Source organism: Protopterus annectens, chromosome 6.part0 (assembly GCF_019279795.1).
Source record: "Protopterus annectens isolate FY-2018-M chromosome 6.part0, PAN1.0, whole genome shotgun sequence".
Lineage (NCBI taxonomy): Eukaryota > Metazoa > Chordata > Ceratodontiformes > Protopteridae > Protopterus > Protopterus annectens.
Genome location: NC_056737.1, coordinates 259,969,937 through 259,987,703, shown reverse-complemented (window position 1 = coordinate 259,987,703; position 17,767 = coordinate 259,969,937). Strand labels below are relative to the sequence as shown.

The window sequence follows — 17,767 nt, the reverse complement described above, 5'->3', positions numbered from 1 at the left end:
CTTGCATAGGCCTTAGGGCCGATAGCCTGGTACCAACCTATGAACCTATATGTTGTGCATTTCCCTTAGAACAGAGTGAGCAACTTATATGTGGGGGATTTCATGCAAGAAGGGGTACGTGTCACTGAAGAAAAAATGTGATGCTTTTCTAAGAATGTAGTTATCACACACAAAACACTCACATGGTGAGTGGATAAGCTATTTCTTGAGTTGAACAAATCTACATAAAAAAAATTTGCATGAAACATAGCTTGATGCATTATGGCAGAAAGTTCATCTTTGCTCCATTGCCAAAGCAAGTTTTAGGCAGCCATGTTTCTTTCTTTGAATAGCATTTATCACAATCATATTACTTTCTTTCACTCTGCAAGATATCTGATATCAGTGAACAAGTCAGATATTGATACAGGATCAGACTAGTTACATCTTTTAGGAGTCCACAGATCTGACTACAGAGTTCAAGGATTTCTGGATTGACCTGACTATCAGCCATAGATAAGTGCCTGGAATTTCCAAACCTTCACCCATTAATGGCTGGTCAGCTGTGTTAGCTGTGAGTGGTACACTTGAACATGTCAGACTTAGCGTTTATACATAGATTTGTTTCAACAGTGCTTGTACATGGCAAACTGCAGATATAAGGTACATAAAGATATTCACACTGCTTTCAGATGCTTTTCTTTCTACGGTGTTCTGGACTTCCTTGAGCAGCATTCCGGCAGATATGCAGCACTGCCAGTCCAGAAGAAGGAGCACACTTTGATGTGTATTCAAGCATTTTGCCTGGTCAGCCTTGTATGATAGGCATTCATGTCCAAGATGGGCCACCAATTGCTCAAATGTGGCCCTGCTCTTGTTCTGCATGAAGTTGACCAAGCCCACCACCCCTGAGACAGTAATATTTTAAATGTAGTGCTTGGATGCTGCCACTTTCTCTCAGGGTAAAAGTGTCATGATTTAAGGCATCCAGTGACATGACACCATGCCATTCCATTACTAGGTGAGAGATAAATAGTACATGTAGTCCAGTCCAAGAGCTCTCCATCAAGGCTAATTCAAGTTTAAAGTCTTAGAACAGGATGTCTTGATCCTGGCTTTCAAGTAATTCATTGACCAATTATAGAGATAAAGCAATACTTTTAATTATTTTGTGAGCTGCATGTCAGAATTCTTTCTCTGATAAGGCAGGATAATAAACCATAACCAGGCTGGAGTGGATTGGAACAGAATTCAGAAAGATATATTTCAGCCTGTTATATGTTCACACAGAGGGGATGCAAGGTGAAAACAAGACAAATTAATGCAATAGTCGCATTCTTAGGCAAGTTGTTTCACTCATCCCCTTTCAAAAATATTAATTGCCACTGATAGAACCTTATTAAATAAGTCCTTAACAAAAGTGATTTCTTACAATTTCTAGTTGGATACATCTATTTCTGCTTTATGTGGAAAGTAGTATGTTCTGATTTCCTTACATTTCTTTTCCTTCATACTTCACCCACACATACTACACTAATAACTGGGAGTGATGACCACTGATGTTTGAATAGAGAGGGAACAGAACAAATGAGCCATGATCCTTTCTGTCCTCCAACCATAAATTGTTACTTGAGACAAGCTTTCTAACCGGTTAGAGGTAATTTGACGATTAAGATGTTTTTATTTTCTTTTCTTTTTCACCTACCCTCTGCAGTGTGCTGAATCGTAGCCCTCCAAGCCTTATCCAGGAAATCATTCTGGTGGACGACTTCAGTGCTGATCGTAAGTGTATTTATTTGTGTATCTATTTTTCATTCATTTGTTCATTAGTTAATAGATTAAGCACACTTGGTGAACCAAATTGATCAAATTGCTCAGAGATGAACAAATAAACACAGACTCACACACACACACACACACACACACACACACACACACACACACACACACACACACACACACACACACACACACACACACACACACACACACACACACACACACACACACACACACACACACACACACACACACACACACTATGCAAAAGGAAGCTATGGGAATTAAACCCAGGAGTAGAGAATGAAGTTTTTTAGCACCTTGCCTTAACCCTGCGAGTTTAAATTGCTAGGCTTAAGGAATTTCAAAGCTAATCCACATACTGTACATGGCTAGTGAGAACACCAGTGTTGCATCAGCAACAGCTTATGACTTTATGACATATCTTGTACAGATACTGATACTGTTTTTAGTCACTTATTCAAGGTGACTGAGTTAGTTTCAGTCTAGGACTGATTTTCCTTTATAGCTGTTTTTGTAGGGCATATATATATATATATATATATATATATATATATATATATATATATATATATATATATATGTATATATGTGTGTGTGTGTGTGTGTGTGTGTGTGTGTGTGTGTGTGTGTGTGTGTATGTATGACTATCTATATTATATATATATATATATATATATATATATATATATTTATATGGTTTACTATTATTTGTTCAAATGGCAAAATATTTGCAGTTCGAAACAATGAATATTAAACCTGAACACACACATTCCGACCGGCCACAATGTCGACCCAAATGATCGACGCATTTGAGTCGAAATTGTGGCTGAAACCATCATGTGACAGCTGCATACGCCCCCACACCCCCCTAGTAATATATTCTAACTCCGAGATCGCACTACAGTGAGGATATGGATGAATTTTCAATCCCCACTGTTCCGCGATCTCTGTGCAGATAGTCAAATACACTTATGCAAATGCACTAATGCACGACATTCTGATTTTTGTCGTTCACACAAACCATAGTAAACACACACACACATATATAATATATATATATATATATATATATATATATATATATATAAAATTCAAAAATGCCAAGTGCATGGAACGTCTGTGTAAGTGCACGGAATCCAAATAATACATCCAAAAAGGAAATCCAGCACTTTACTTCAACAAATAAATCCAAACAGCCATGGTAAAAGAAGCATTTATTTAAGCATAGCCTGCCCAACACAGACCGTTGGCCAGCTTCGCTTAAAGCGTCATCAGTGTGCAATTTCATCGGGCTAGAGCCCGGATTTAAATAGTTGAACTACAGACTTCCAATGTGCTTATTTAAAGTAACATACACCTGATAAGTCATAATTTATATAATCAAATGCAAACCTAAAACACACATAAACTAAATGACCCAACTGTCACCATACATAACCCAAGTATATACTAGTGAAATAAAAATAAAATAAAATAAAATAACTAACTTAGAGGATATAAACAAGAAATTACCCCTTCTAGCACAACACCAATTCCCATATTAATAGTGCATCGCCTTTTCTATAAAAAATTGCAAAAAAAAAAAATATATATATATATATATATATATATATATATATATATATATAGTAAGTTTTTATTATACCTATTAATTTTAATCAAATATATATCTTATTCTGCAAATATATTTACATTGATTAATTATGTAAGATTTGGTCTCTTTTCATAATTGCTGTTTGCCCTAAGTTCTTTTTCACTCTATTGAGACCTATCTTATCTATAAGTTGTATAACTAAGGCAACCCTATAATCATTATATTTTACCACTGGTCATTGAGACCAGGTTTAAAGAGTGCCCCCAGGTTCTCTACCCACCTACGTTCTTTCTGAGTTAACATCCGATGTTTAAATATATCATTGGTATCCTGCGTTTTGACCATATCCAAACCTACAAATACAAAGTGTGCTGTGGTATGAACCATCTTATGTTTATATAAAGCACTTCGAAGTCTTTGACATTTAATGTCACTTATGTGGAGAGCTATTCTCTGTTAAAGAGTACAGGAAGTCTGTCCCACATAAAATGCTCCACATTGACAAGTGGCCATATATACCACCCAAGAACTACTACACTTTATTAAATGTTTTATGTCAAACACCCTCTTTGTATTAACTGATGTAAAGATTTAGTCTTAGCCATCAGTTTACAGTATTTACATGCTCCACATAGGTGCACCCCACTGTGTTCATATTAGGTCTGGAAACCTGTAACTTGCCTTTCTTAAAAGAAGAAAAGCATTGTCCCAAAGCCCTAACTTTTTTGTATCCAAAATGACAAGATTCATCTACTAAATTAGTAAAAAAAGAGTCCGAATGCAAAACATGCCAATGCTTGGCCAAAATATTCTTGATATGAAAAGTATTAGTGCCAAAGCTAGTAATGAATCTCACTGTTTCCCCTTGTTGCCTATTATTCCTTTCCCTATCAACCAATAGTGTTATTCTATCCATGTGGTTAGATACCCTATGTGCTTGCTTAACCATACTTTTACTATAGCCCTATTAATAAACCTACTTTCCAAGTCCAAAGCTTGTATCTCATAAGTGGCATCCTGGGAACAAATTCTCCTAACCCTCTGAAATTGAGATCCTGGAATATTTTGGATTGTGTGACGGGGGTGACAACTGCTGGCATGTAAAAATGCATTTTTAGAAAATGTTTTTCTATATAAATCAGTAATCAAATGTCTATCAGGAGATTTCCTGACCTTGACATCTAGGTACTCCACTTCAGGAATGTTAATCCCCCCTGTAAATTTAATCCCATATTCATTTTCATTAAGGAAAATCACAAATTCCTGCCAAGCATCCAAGTCACCCCCCCCCCACAACCCAACAATCATCCAGGTATCTACGCCACATAATGAGGTGTTCTTTAATAGAAAGAGGGGCTGTATATATGTATTGGACTTCTAAAAAGCCCATAAACAGGTCAGCATAGGTGGGGGCAAAAGTAGCCCCCATTGCTGTTCCTTTTATTTGTAAATACCAATGGTTGTGGAACAAAAAGGCATTATGTTCCAGTACCAATTTGAGGAGCTTGATCAAGAATCCTCTTTCTTGTATATTATATGAGCCCGATTGTATCATCCAGAATTCCACTGCTTTAATCCCTCCTTAATGTGGAATACTAGTGTACAAAGATTGAACATCAAGGGTCCCCAAGTATTCATCTGATGAAACTTGCAGATTGTCCATTAGTGACAAAAACTGTTTTGTGTCACGGACCCTAGCTGTAACTAGTGACAAAAGTTTTTTTTAATTTATATTCCAAATACTCTGAAAGAGGTTCAGTCAATGAACCTCTTCCTGCCACTATGGGGCATCCAGGTGGATTATCTAGTGTTTTGTGAATTTTGGGGACCATGTAAAAGTATTGTGGTACTGGATACTCAACTTGTAGCTGTCCCTTGAGCGAAGATGTAATTATACCTTGATCTGTGGCCTGTTGTAAAAACTCATCTATCATTATTTTATACTCTAATGTAGGATCATAACTCAGAGCTAAATAAAATTAACTGTCAAACAACTCTCTGTGTGCCTCTTCAAGATATTGTTCCTTGTCCCATATAACAACTGCACCTCCTTTATCAGCACCTACTATCACTATATTTTGATTATTTTTTAATGATTTAACTGCTTGTTTTTCTAAAGCAGTCAAATTATTAAACCCAGAACAAAAAATATGGGACTGATCAACATGCAGCCTTTATTTAGCACACTGAGTTCGCTGGGAGAAAAGGTGTATTTTGTTAAGTTAATGAGTTACTAAAGTTATTAATATCATTAACAACATTAACACCACTGGTCATGTTAAAGTCTATTGTTGTTGTTGTTGCAGGCTGTCCTGAAACATCTTCATTAAGGTTTCTTCTATGGTGTTTATGACCTGCCCTCCTAAAGGGACCCTATGTCTCTTCGAGGCTGGAGAAGTAATATCTAGCACTTCACTTGCTTCTGGTTCTGTGTCCATATTGGAAACACTTGAGGAAAACTCAGATGCACTAGAAGGAGTTTCCTGTCTCCTCAAAATAGATTTTACACTTTTTTTCCTTTTGGGCCTGGGGACTTGCTTTTGATCTAAAAATCTGACCCCTTGTTTATGTTTCTTCCATGAATAAACAATAGCCATTTTAAAGCCTTATAGACTTTAACATGACCAGTGGTGTTAATGTTGTTAATGATATTAATAACTTAGTCATTAACTTAGCGAAATACACCTTTTCTCCCAATGAACTCAGTGTGCTAAATAAAGGCTTGGGCTTTGTTCCGTCTTTTTATGTGTCCCAATATGATGTGATTAATGTTAAAAACTTTTGTAGAAATCTTAATTCGAAGTATTTCTTTGCACAAAAAGAATAGGTAGCACAAGCTAGTGCCTCCAGAGGTTTTCAATTTAAGAAATCTGAATTCATGCCTCCCTATCATGGTTTAATAAAAACCTTTGAACAGTTGGTATTGAAAGATCTGCATGTTGATCAGTCCCATATTTTTTGTTCTGGGTTTAATAATTTGACTGCTTTAGAAAAACAAGCAGTTAAATCATTAAAAAATAATCAAAATATAGTGATAGTAGGTGCTGATAAAGGAGGTGCAGTTGTTATATGGGACAAGGAACAATATCTTGAAGAGGCACACAGACAGTTGTTTGCAGTGGCGGCTGGTGACTTCAAATCAAGTCTATAGCTGTTTTTGTAGGGCATATATATATATATATATATATATATATATATATGTGTGTGTGTGTATGTATGACTATCTATATTATATATATATATATATATATATATATATATATATATATATATTTATATGGTTTACTATTATTTGTTCAAATGGCAAAATATTTGCAGTTCGAAATAATGAATATTAAACCTGAACACACACATTCCGACCGGCCACAATGTCGGCCCAAATGATCGACACATTTGAGTCGACATTGTGGCTGAAACCATCATGTGACAGCTGCGCCCACCCCTAATAATATATTCTAACTCCGGGATCGCACTACAGTGAGGATATGGATGAATTTTCAATCCCCACTGTACCACGATCTTCGTGCAGATAGTCGAATACACTTATGCAAATGCACTAATGCACGACATTCTGATTTTTGTCATTCACACAAACCATAGTAAACACACACACACATATATATATATATATATATATATATATATATATATATATATATATATATATAAAATTCAAAAATGCCAAGTGCATGGAACGTCTGTGTAAGTGCACGGAATCCAAATAATACATCCAAAAAGAAAATCCAGCACTTTACTTCAACAAATAAATCCAAAGAGCCATGGTAAAAGAAGCATTTATTTAGGCATAGCCTGCCCAACACAGACCATTGGCTGGTTTCGCTTAAAGCGTCATCAGTGTGCAATTTAATCGGGCTAGATCCCGGATTTAAATAGTTGAACTACAGACTTCCAATGTGCTTATTTAAAGTAACATACACCTGATAAGTCATAATTTATATAATCAAATGCAAACCTAAAACACACATAAACTAAATGACCCAACTGTCACCATACATAACCCAAGTATATACTAGTGAAATAAAAATAAAATAAAATAAAATAACTAACTTAGAGGATATAAACAAGAAATTACCCCTTCTAGCACAACACCAATTCCCATATTAATAGTGCATCGCCTTTTCTATAAAAAATTGCAAAAAAAAAAAAAAAATATATATATATATATATATATATATATATATATATATGTAGTAAGTTTTTATTATACCTATTAATTTTAATCAAATATATATCTTATTCTGAAAATATATTTACATTGATTAATTATGTAAGATTTGGTCTCTTTTCATAATTGCTGTTTGCCCTAAGTTCTTTTTCAATCTATTGAGACCTATCTTATCTATAAGTTGTATAACTAAGGCAACCCTATAATCATTATATTTTACCACTGGTCATTGAGACCAGGTTTAAAGAGTGCCCCCAGGTTCTCTACCCACCTACGTTCTTTCTGAGTTAACATCCGATGTTTAAATATATCATTGGTATCCTGCGTTTTGACCATATCCAAACCTACAAATACAAAGTGTGCTGTGGTATGAACCATCTTATGTTTATATAAAGCACTTCGAAGTCTTTGACATTTAATGTCACTTATGTGGAGAGCTATTCTCTGTTTAAGAGTACAGGAAGTCTGTCCCACATAAAATGCTCCGCATTGACAAGCGGCCATATATACCACCCAAGAACTACTACACTTTATTAAATATTTTATGTCAAACACCCTCTTTGTATTAACTGATGTAAAAGATTTAGTCTTAGCCATCAGTTTACAGTATTTACATGCTCCACATAGGTGCACCCCACTGTGTTCATATTAGGTCTGGAAACCTGTAACTTGCCTTTCTTAAAAGAAGAAAAGCATTGTCCCAAAGCCCTAACTTTTTTGTATCCAAAATGACAAGATTCATCTACTAAATTAGTAAAAAAAGAGTCCGAATGCAAAACATGCCAATGCTTGGCCAAAATATTCTTGATATGAAAAGTATTAGTGCCAAAGCTAGTAATGAATCTCACTGTTTCCCCTTGTTGCCTATTATTCCTTTCCCTATCAACCAATAGTGTTATTCTATCCATGTGGTTAGATACCCTATGTGCTTGCTTAACCATACTTTTACTATAGCCCTATTAATAAACCTACTTTCCAAGTCCAAAGCTTGTATCTCATAAGTGGCATCCTGGGAACAAATTCTCCTAACCCTCTGAAATTGAGATCCTGGAATATTTTGGATTGTGTGACGGGGGTGACAACTGCTGGCATGTAAAAATGCATTTTTAGAAAATGTTTTTCTATATAAATCAGTAATCAAATGTCTATCAGGAGATTTCCTGACCTTGACATCTAGGTACTCCACTTCAGGAATGTTAATCCCCCCTGTAAATTTAATCCCATATTCATTTTCATTAAGGAAAATCACAAATTCCTGCCAAGCATCCAAGTCACCCCCCCCCCACAACCCAACAATCATCCAGGTATCTACGCCACATAATGAGGTGTTGTTTAATAGAAAGAGGGGCTGTATATATGTATTGGACTTCTAAAAAGCCCATAAACAGGTCAGCATAGGTGGGGGCAAAAGTAGCCCCCATTGCTGTTCCTTTTATTTGTAAATACCAATGGTTGTGGAACAAAAAGGCATTATGTTCCAGTACCAATTTGAGGAGCTTGATCAAGAATCCTCTTTCTTGTATATTATATGAGCCCGATTGTATCATCCAGAATTCCACTGCTTTAATCCCTCCTTAATGTGGAATACTAGTGTACAAAGATTGAACATCAAGGGTCCCCAAGTATTCATCTGATGAAACTTGCAGATTGTCCATTAGTGACAAAAACTGTTTTGTGTCACGGACCCTAGCTGTAACTAGTGACAAAAGTTTTTTTAATTTATATTCCAAATACTCTGAAAGAGGTTCAGTCAATGAACCTCTTCCTGCCACTATGGGGCGTCCAGGTGGATTATCTAGTGTTTTGTGAATTTTGGGGACCATGTAAAAGTATTGTGGTACTGGATACTCAACTTGTAGCTGTCCCTTGAGATGTAATTATACCTTGATCTGTGGCCTGTTGTAAAAACTCATCTATCATTATTTTATACTCTAATGTAGGATCATAACTCAGAGCTAAATAAAACTGACTGTCAAACAACTGTCTGTGTGCCTCTTCAAGATATTGTTCCTTGTCCCATATAACAACTGCACCTCCTTTATCAGCACCTACTATCACTATATTTTGATTATTTTTTAATGATTTAACTGCTTGTTTTCTAAAGCAGTCAAATTATTAAACCCAGAACAAAAAATATGGGACTGATCAACATGCAGCCTTTATTTAGCACACTGAGTTCGCTGGGAGAAAAGGTGTATTTTGTTAAGTTAATGAGTTACTAAAGTTATTAATATCATTAACAACATTAACACCACTGGTCATGTTAAAGTCTATTGTTGTTGTTGTTGCAGGCTGTCCTGAAACATCTTCATTAAGGTTTCTTCTATGGTGTTTATGACCTGCCCTCCTAAAGGGACCCTATGTCTCTTCGAGGCTGGAGAAGTAATATCTAGCACTTCACTTGCTTCTGGTTCTGTGTCCATATTGGAAACACTTGAAGAAAACTCAGATGCACTAGAAGGAGTTTCCTGTCTCCTCAAAATAGATTTTACTCTTTTTTCCTTTTGGGCCTGGGGACTTGCTTTTGATCTAAAAATCTGACCCCTTGTTTATGTTTCTTCCATGAATAAACAATAGCCATTTTAAAGCCTTATAGACTTTAACATGACCAGTGGTGTTAATGTTGTTAATGATATTAATAACTTAGTCATTAACTTAGCGAAATACACCTTTTCTCCCAATGAACTCAGTGTGCTAAATAAAGGCTTGGGCTTTGTTCCGTCTTTTTATGTGTCCCAATATGATGTGATTAATGTTAAAAACTTTTGTAGAAATCTTAATTCGAAGTATTTCTTTGCACAAAAAGAATAGGTAGCACAAGCTAGTGCCTCCAGAGGTTTTCAATTTAAGAAATCTGAATTCATGCCTCCCTATCATGGTTTAATAAAAACCTTTGAACAGTTGGTATTGAAAGATCTGCATGTTGATCAGTCCCATATTTTTTGTTCTGGGTTTAATAATTTGACTGCTTTAGAAAAACAAGCAGTTAAATCATTAAAAAATAATCAAAATATAGTGATAGTAGGTGCTGATAAAGGAGGTGCAGTTGTTATATGGGACAAGGAACAATATCTTGAAGAGGCACACAGACAGTTGTTTGCAGTGGCGGCTGGTGACTTCAAATCACAGGGGGGCTGCAGGAGACGCTGAATGGGTGGGGTCAAAGGGAAGAGGTGTGGTCAACCATAAAGGGGAGGAGCTATGCACAAAACCACAAAAAACTAACTTTAATTAAATACACTGCCCTGGGTGGCAAACCATCATTATGAAAGTCCAATCAAGACAAAAATAAGTGTAGAAGAATAAAAATATTTCAATGCATTGGCTGCATGACAGCTTACTTAATATCTAGATGGAAACAAAAGGTTGTGAGGCATGAAAAATAAATTACTTTTAAATACATTACTGGAATGCCAGTCAAAATCAAGTATAAGAAAAACCAGAAGCACTCAACTCAAACCACTTCTCCTTGCACTGCAGTTCTAATTATAATATATTCAGCTTTATTAAAGTACCAAGCAACATGCTGAAAGTAGAAATCTATGTGATGCCCCACTTGTAAAATGTTTCTTATCCAAAAAGACCTGCTGCCTGACAACTTGTTTCATGGGAAAACATGATAAAAGTAAAAATGAAAAGCAAACAAGAAACAAGCTCAAGATACATTGCTTAAAGGATTACTGTACAGGTTATGGACCACACATGATTGGCATTCTGTTTAGTTTACGGGTAAAGTCTGTAGAGATGACTGGAAGTCTCCAACAAGTGTAATGAGCTTTTTAAAATAATGGAATCCTGTCCTTTAATACCCAAGGCTTATACATTATCTAGTCAAGTATTCTCTGCATGGCAACAACAGAAAGGCTTTCAATGTTGGCAATTCTTTAACAGTATGCTTATTAAAGCTTACTTGCATCTTACGATGTCAGACAAGCTTACCTTATGGTCATTAAAGCATTGCTACTTAAACACAGAGCAACAGGCACTTTGAGTAATAAGCATAAATCTGAGTAATAAGCATAAATCAACAGTACAAAAATATGACAGAAACCAGACCATTCTGCAAAATCAAGGACAGATGAAAAGCCACTGTAGTACTTATGCAGTGTGTCCTCCCCATCCAAGGTAGATACAACTACTCCTTGCCTTGCTTGGACACATCCAGAGTCACTACATGGGGAGTGGTGCAACAAGCATGTCACAATTTGAAATCTCTCTGGCTGACTGTGATGGCCCTGACACATTTGTCATACCTCTCAACCTCAAGAGCAAGAAATCTGGACAAAGCCATACACAGAAGTGGGACAAAGGCACAACAATAAGGACAATTTTAAATGTTGCTCTAATAAACTTAGAAAGATAATAGAATAGGTCTTGCATTAGTATGAATTTTCTGAAGGGTATAAAATCTGAAACTCAAATGTCTGTCATTTTCTAACTTCAGTCTTTAGTGATTTGTCACTAATTTGCCAAAAACACAATTTTATGAAAAATGGACCAAAAATGTGATGCAAAAATATAAAATAGACACACAATACAGCTGCTACCTGTCAAAGAAGGGACACTTTAATATTAGTACTGCTACCTTGAGCAGCTGACAAAATAAAAGAATCTACATGCATTTCAAGTAATCTATAACTTTGATTATTACAGTTATTTCTTAATTGTAAACCCTCCATGTTTTCTTCCAAAATTGCTATTTTGTGGAGGGATTATTAGGGGGAAGAGCAACATTTTGAGCCAAAAATTGGGGACAGTTGAGAGGTTGGTTATGCCTAATTCTGTAAAGCAATTTATTTGCATGTACCTCTCAACCTGTTAATGCAGTAAATCTGAACAAGGCCAAATATATTGGGGCACATATAAACAGTACTAAAATTGCTCTTGTATAAATTGAGACAGTTGATAGAACAGCTCTTACTTTAACATGCATTTTTATGAAGGTTATGAAGTCTGAAACTTATTATTTAATGACTTCTGGCAAATCATTTAGGAATTAAAACTACAAATTTTATGAACAACAAACCAAAAATAAGAAGCAAAAATCTATTCATTCTTTGAAAATCTGGACAGTTGGGAGGTATAGTTCAGCTGGGCCTGTCTGAGTTTGCTGCCCTTCCCTCCCCGACAAAATAATGGTTGAATGGAGCCTCTGCAGCCATTCCAATGAACCATTACTTGGCTTTTTCACTCCATTTACCATAAACACTAACGTGCATACTGCTTTACTTCAATGATGAGTTGGACTTCATTTAAAAGTTTTATTTTGTATTTTACAGCACAAACATTAAGTCATCTGTTAAACAAAGCAATGCAGTCTCACAATGAAAACTTAGCATTAAAACTTCTCTGCCCTTGAAACTCACATTCATTGAAACAGCATTGAAACCCACATTCAAAGAAAATACATTTTGCCAGTGGCAGATAAAGATTAATTTTGGGCTGTTTTCGAATCATAGGCCCCTTGCATATGAAACATACATGTGCTCTTTGATACACCTTCCTCATTGTACTAAAATTATATTCCTTGTACAATATAGTACACTTGTTAGAGGGTGTTTTAAATTTGTTTTGAACATTTTTCGAGTAAGCAATGAAACAAAACATATGCACCCATAATGGCAAAACTGCCCGGTTGAGAACATTTATCATAAAAAAGTCTACTCAGACTTCCACAGTCCACCATTATTAGTAAATATACACAATTCTACAGTCCACCATTATTAGTAAATATGCACAATTCCACAGTCCACCATTATTAGTAAATATGCACAAGTCTACAGTCCACCATTATCAGTAAATATGCACAATTCTACAGTGCACCTTTATCAGTAAATATGCACAATTCTACAGTCCATATTCAGTGAATTCAGTTCTTGCCATAGCTGTCAACCTTAGCACAAAAACCTGGACGAAGCCAATAATGGGGGAATACAGTCCCAAAAATAGGGACAAATTTAAAATATTCATCTTATAAACTTAGAAAATTGCTAGAAAAAAAGGTTGTGCTACTATGTATTCTGAAGAACATGAAGTTTGAAATTCAAATGCCGGTCAATTTTACTGCGGACAGAACAAAAACAATTTTCAGCAGAGACACAGGGATCAATACTGCAGACACGTCTTTGTAAAATGGCAGGGCACCAGAGCAAATCCACACAAACACAGGGAGGAGATGCAGACTCCACACAGAAGCCACCCCAACCAAGAATCAAACCAGAAAACCTATAGCTGTGAGGCAACAATACTACCACTGCACCATCAAATCTACAAGGAATTAAACATTCAGAAACCTGAAGTCTGAAATTCAAATGCCGGTCAATTTTACTGCGGACAGAACAAAAACAATTTTCAGCAGAGACGCAGGGATTAATACTGCAGACACGTCTTTGTAAAATGGCAGGGCACCAGAGCAAATTCACACAAACACAGGGAGGAGATGCAGACTCCACACAGAAGCCACCCCAACCAAGAATCAAGCCAGAAAACCTACAGCTGTGAGGCAACAATACTACCACTGCACCATCAAATCTGCACGGAATTAAACATTCAGAAACCTGAAATCTGAAATTCAAATGCCGGTCAATTTTACTGCGGACAGAACAAAAACAGTTTTCAGCAGAGACGCAGGGATTAATACTGCAGACACATCTTTGTAAAATGGCACGGCACCAGAGCAAATCCACACAAACACAGGGAGGAGATGCAGACTCCACACAGAAGCCACCCCAACCAAGAATCAAACCAGAAAACCTATAGCTGTGAGGCAACAATATTACCACTGCACCATCAAATCTGCAAGGAGTTAAACATTCAGAAACCTGAAGTCTGAAATTCAAATGCCGGTCAATTTTACTGCGGACAGAACAAAAACAATTTCCAGCAGAGACGCAGGGATTAATACTGCAGACACGTCTTTGTAAAATGGCAGGGCACCAGAGCAAATCTACACAAACACAGGGAGGAGATGCAGACTCCACAAAGAAGCCACCCCAACCAAGAATCAAACCAGAAAACCTATAGCTGTGAGGTAATAATACTACCACTGCACCATCAAATCTGCAAGGAGTTAAACATTCAGAAACCTGAAATCTGAAATTCAAATGCCGGTCAATTTTACTGCGGACAGAACAAAAACAATTTTCAGCAGAGATGCAGGGATTAATACTGCAGACACATCTTTGTAAAATGGCAGGACAACAGAGCAAATCCACACAAACACAGGGAGGAGATGCAGACTCCACACAGAAGCCACCCCATCCAAGAATCAAACCAGAAAACCTATAGCTGTGAAGCAACAATACTACCACTGCACCATCAAATCTGCAAGGAATTAAACATTCAGAAACCTGAAGTCTGAAATTCAAATGCCTGTCAATTTTATTTAACATTTGTTAATCAGGACAGTCTGACTTGGAACAAAAAAACAATTTTCAGCAGAGGCCCAGGAAGAAATAATGCAGGCATGTCTTTGTAACATGGGAGGACACAAAAGCAAACCCACACAAACACAGGGAGAAGATACGGACCCCACAAAGAAGGAACCCCAGCCAAGAATCAAACCTGAGAACCTCCAGCTGTGAGGCAACAATGTTACTACTACACCATCAAATATCAAGCATTGCAACATTTACAAACCACAGATATTATGAGGAACAGATCAGATCAAATATGAGGCATAAATCTGCAATTTTTTTACAAATGGTGGTGGGTAGGGAACTCAAGTCTTTAACACCTGCATACAGGGTACAGAGTTCAAGCCTGAGGTATTCCCTACCACACCACCATGAGCACCTGGGGCATTTACACACACACCTCTCTCTATCCAGCTAACACACACAACAACTCTATCCAGCTAACACACACAACAACTCTATCCAGTCCAGTTAAAAGCACCACACACACAACTCTATCCAGTCCGGTTAAAAGCACCACACACACAACTCTGTCCAGTTGACCAACACATAAAGTAAAATGCACCATACACTTACCTGTCTGTTCTCCATACCGCGCAATACTCACAAAGACCCGCGAGATCCCAGCAAAGCTCCTTCCCGACGAGATCCCAAGCTCCCTCCCGAGACTGTTCTGACTGCTGCTGTTGCAGTCCGGACGCGATATATCCTCCCAGTGTGTCTGTGCACTTTAAAAGTGCACAGACGTCTCCTTGTGTCTGTGCACTTTAAAAGTGCACAGACGTCTCCTTGTGTCCCTCTATGGGTCCTGCCGGACTGCCGTGAGCATGCGCATAGACCGACGGTAGTCGGGACTACTGCGCATGCGCGAAGTCCGTGAAATTTGAAAAAAATAATTTTTTTTTTCTTTTCTTTTTTAATTTTTAGTTTGAGGGGGCTGCAATCCGGCAGCCCAATGCCACGAGCCGCCCCTGGTTGTTTGACAGTCAATTTTATTTAGCTCTGAGTTATGATCCTACATTAGAGTATAAAATAATGATAGATGAGTTTTTACAACAGGCCACAGATCAAGGTACAATTACATCTTCACTCAAGGGACAGCTACAAGTTGAGTATCCAGTACCACAATACTTTTACATGGTCCCCAAAATTCACAAAACACTAGATAATCCACCTGGATGCCCCATAGTGGCAGGAAGAGGTTCATTGACTGAACCTCTTTCAGAGTATTTGGAATATAAATTAAAAAAACTTTTGTCACTAGTTACAGCTAGGGACCGTGACATTTTGTCACTAATGGACAATCTGCAGGTTTCATCAGATGAATACTTGGGGACCCTTGATGTTCAATCTTTGTACACTAGTATTCCACATGAAGGAGGGATTAAAGCAATGGAATTCTGGATGATACAATCAGGCTCATGTAATATACAAGAAAGAGAATTCTTGATCAAGCTCCTCAAATTGGTACTGGAACATAATGCCTTTTTGTTCCACAACCATTGGTATTTACAAATAAAAGGAGCAGCAATGGGGGCTACTTTTGCCCCCACCTATGCTGACCTGTTTATGGGCTTTTTAGAAGTCCAATACATATATACAGCCCCTCTTTCTATTAAAGAACACCTCATTATGTGGCGTAGATACCTGGATGATTGTTGGGTTGTGGGGGGGGGGGGTGACTTGGATGCTTGGCAGGAATTTGTGATTTTCCTTAATGAAAATGAATATGGGATTAAATTTACAGGGGGGATTAACATTCATGAAGTGGAGTACCTAGATGTCAAGGTCAGGAAATCTCCTGATGGACATTTGATTACTGATTTATATAGAAAACCATTTTCTAAAAATGCATTTTTACATGCCAGCAGTTGTCACCCCCGCCACACAATCCAAAATATTCCAGGATCTCAATTTCAGAGGGTTAGGAGAATTTGTTCCCAGGATGCCACTTATGAGATACAAGCTTTGGACTTGGAAAGTAGGTTTATTAATACGGGCTATAGTAAAAGTACGGTTAAGCAAGCACATAGGGTATCCAACCACATGGATAGAATAACACTATTGGTTGATAGGGAAAGGAATAATAGGCCCCAAGGGGAAACAGTGAGATTCATTACTACCTTTGGCACTAATGCTTTTCGTATCAAGAATATTTTGGCCAAGCATTGGCATGTTTTGCATTCGGACTCTTTTTTTACTAATTTAGTAGATGAATCTTGTCATTTTGGATACAGAAAAGGTAGGGCTTTGGGACAATGCTTTTCTTCTTTTAAGAAAGGCAAGTTACAGGTTTCCAGACCTAATATGAACACAGTGGGGAGCACCTATTGTGGAGCATGTAAATACTGTAAACTGATGGCTAAGACTAAATCTTTTACATCAGTTAATACAAAGAGGGTGTTTGACATAAAATATTTAATAAAGTGTAGTAGTTCTTGGGTGGTAAATATGGCCGCTTGTCAATGTGGAGCATTTTATGTGGGACAGACTTCCTGTACTCTTAAACAGAGAATAGCTCTCCACATAAGTGACATTAAATGTCAAAGACTTTGAAGTGCTTTATATAAACATAAGATGGTTCATACCACAGCACACTTTGTATTTGTAGGTTTGGATATGGTCAAAAAGCAGGATACCAATGATATATTTAAACATTGGATGTTAACTCAGAAAGAACGTAGGTGGATAGTGAACCTGGGGGCACTCTTTAAACCTGGTCTCAATGACCAGTGGTAAAATATAATGATTATAGGGTTGCCTTAGTTATACAACTTATAGATAAGATAG

The 17,767-nt window shown here is 37.0% G+C and overlaps 1 protein-coding gene across 1 annotated transcript in view; it reads left to right on the top strand.

Annotated features, from left to right (window-relative positions):
* The window catches only part of GALNT16 (polypeptide N-acetylgalactosaminyltransferase 16), a 1,415,037-nt gene that overhangs the window by 748,588 nt on the left and 648,682 nt on the right, over window positions 1-17,767 (top strand). Inside the window, exon 4 of the mRNA XM_044074007.1 lies at window positions 1,694-1,761. Within this exon, the coding sequence (XP_043929942.1) occupies window positions 1,694-1,761 (68 nt within the window). The remainder of the gene's footprint in view (window positions 1-1,693; window positions 1,762-17,767) is intronic.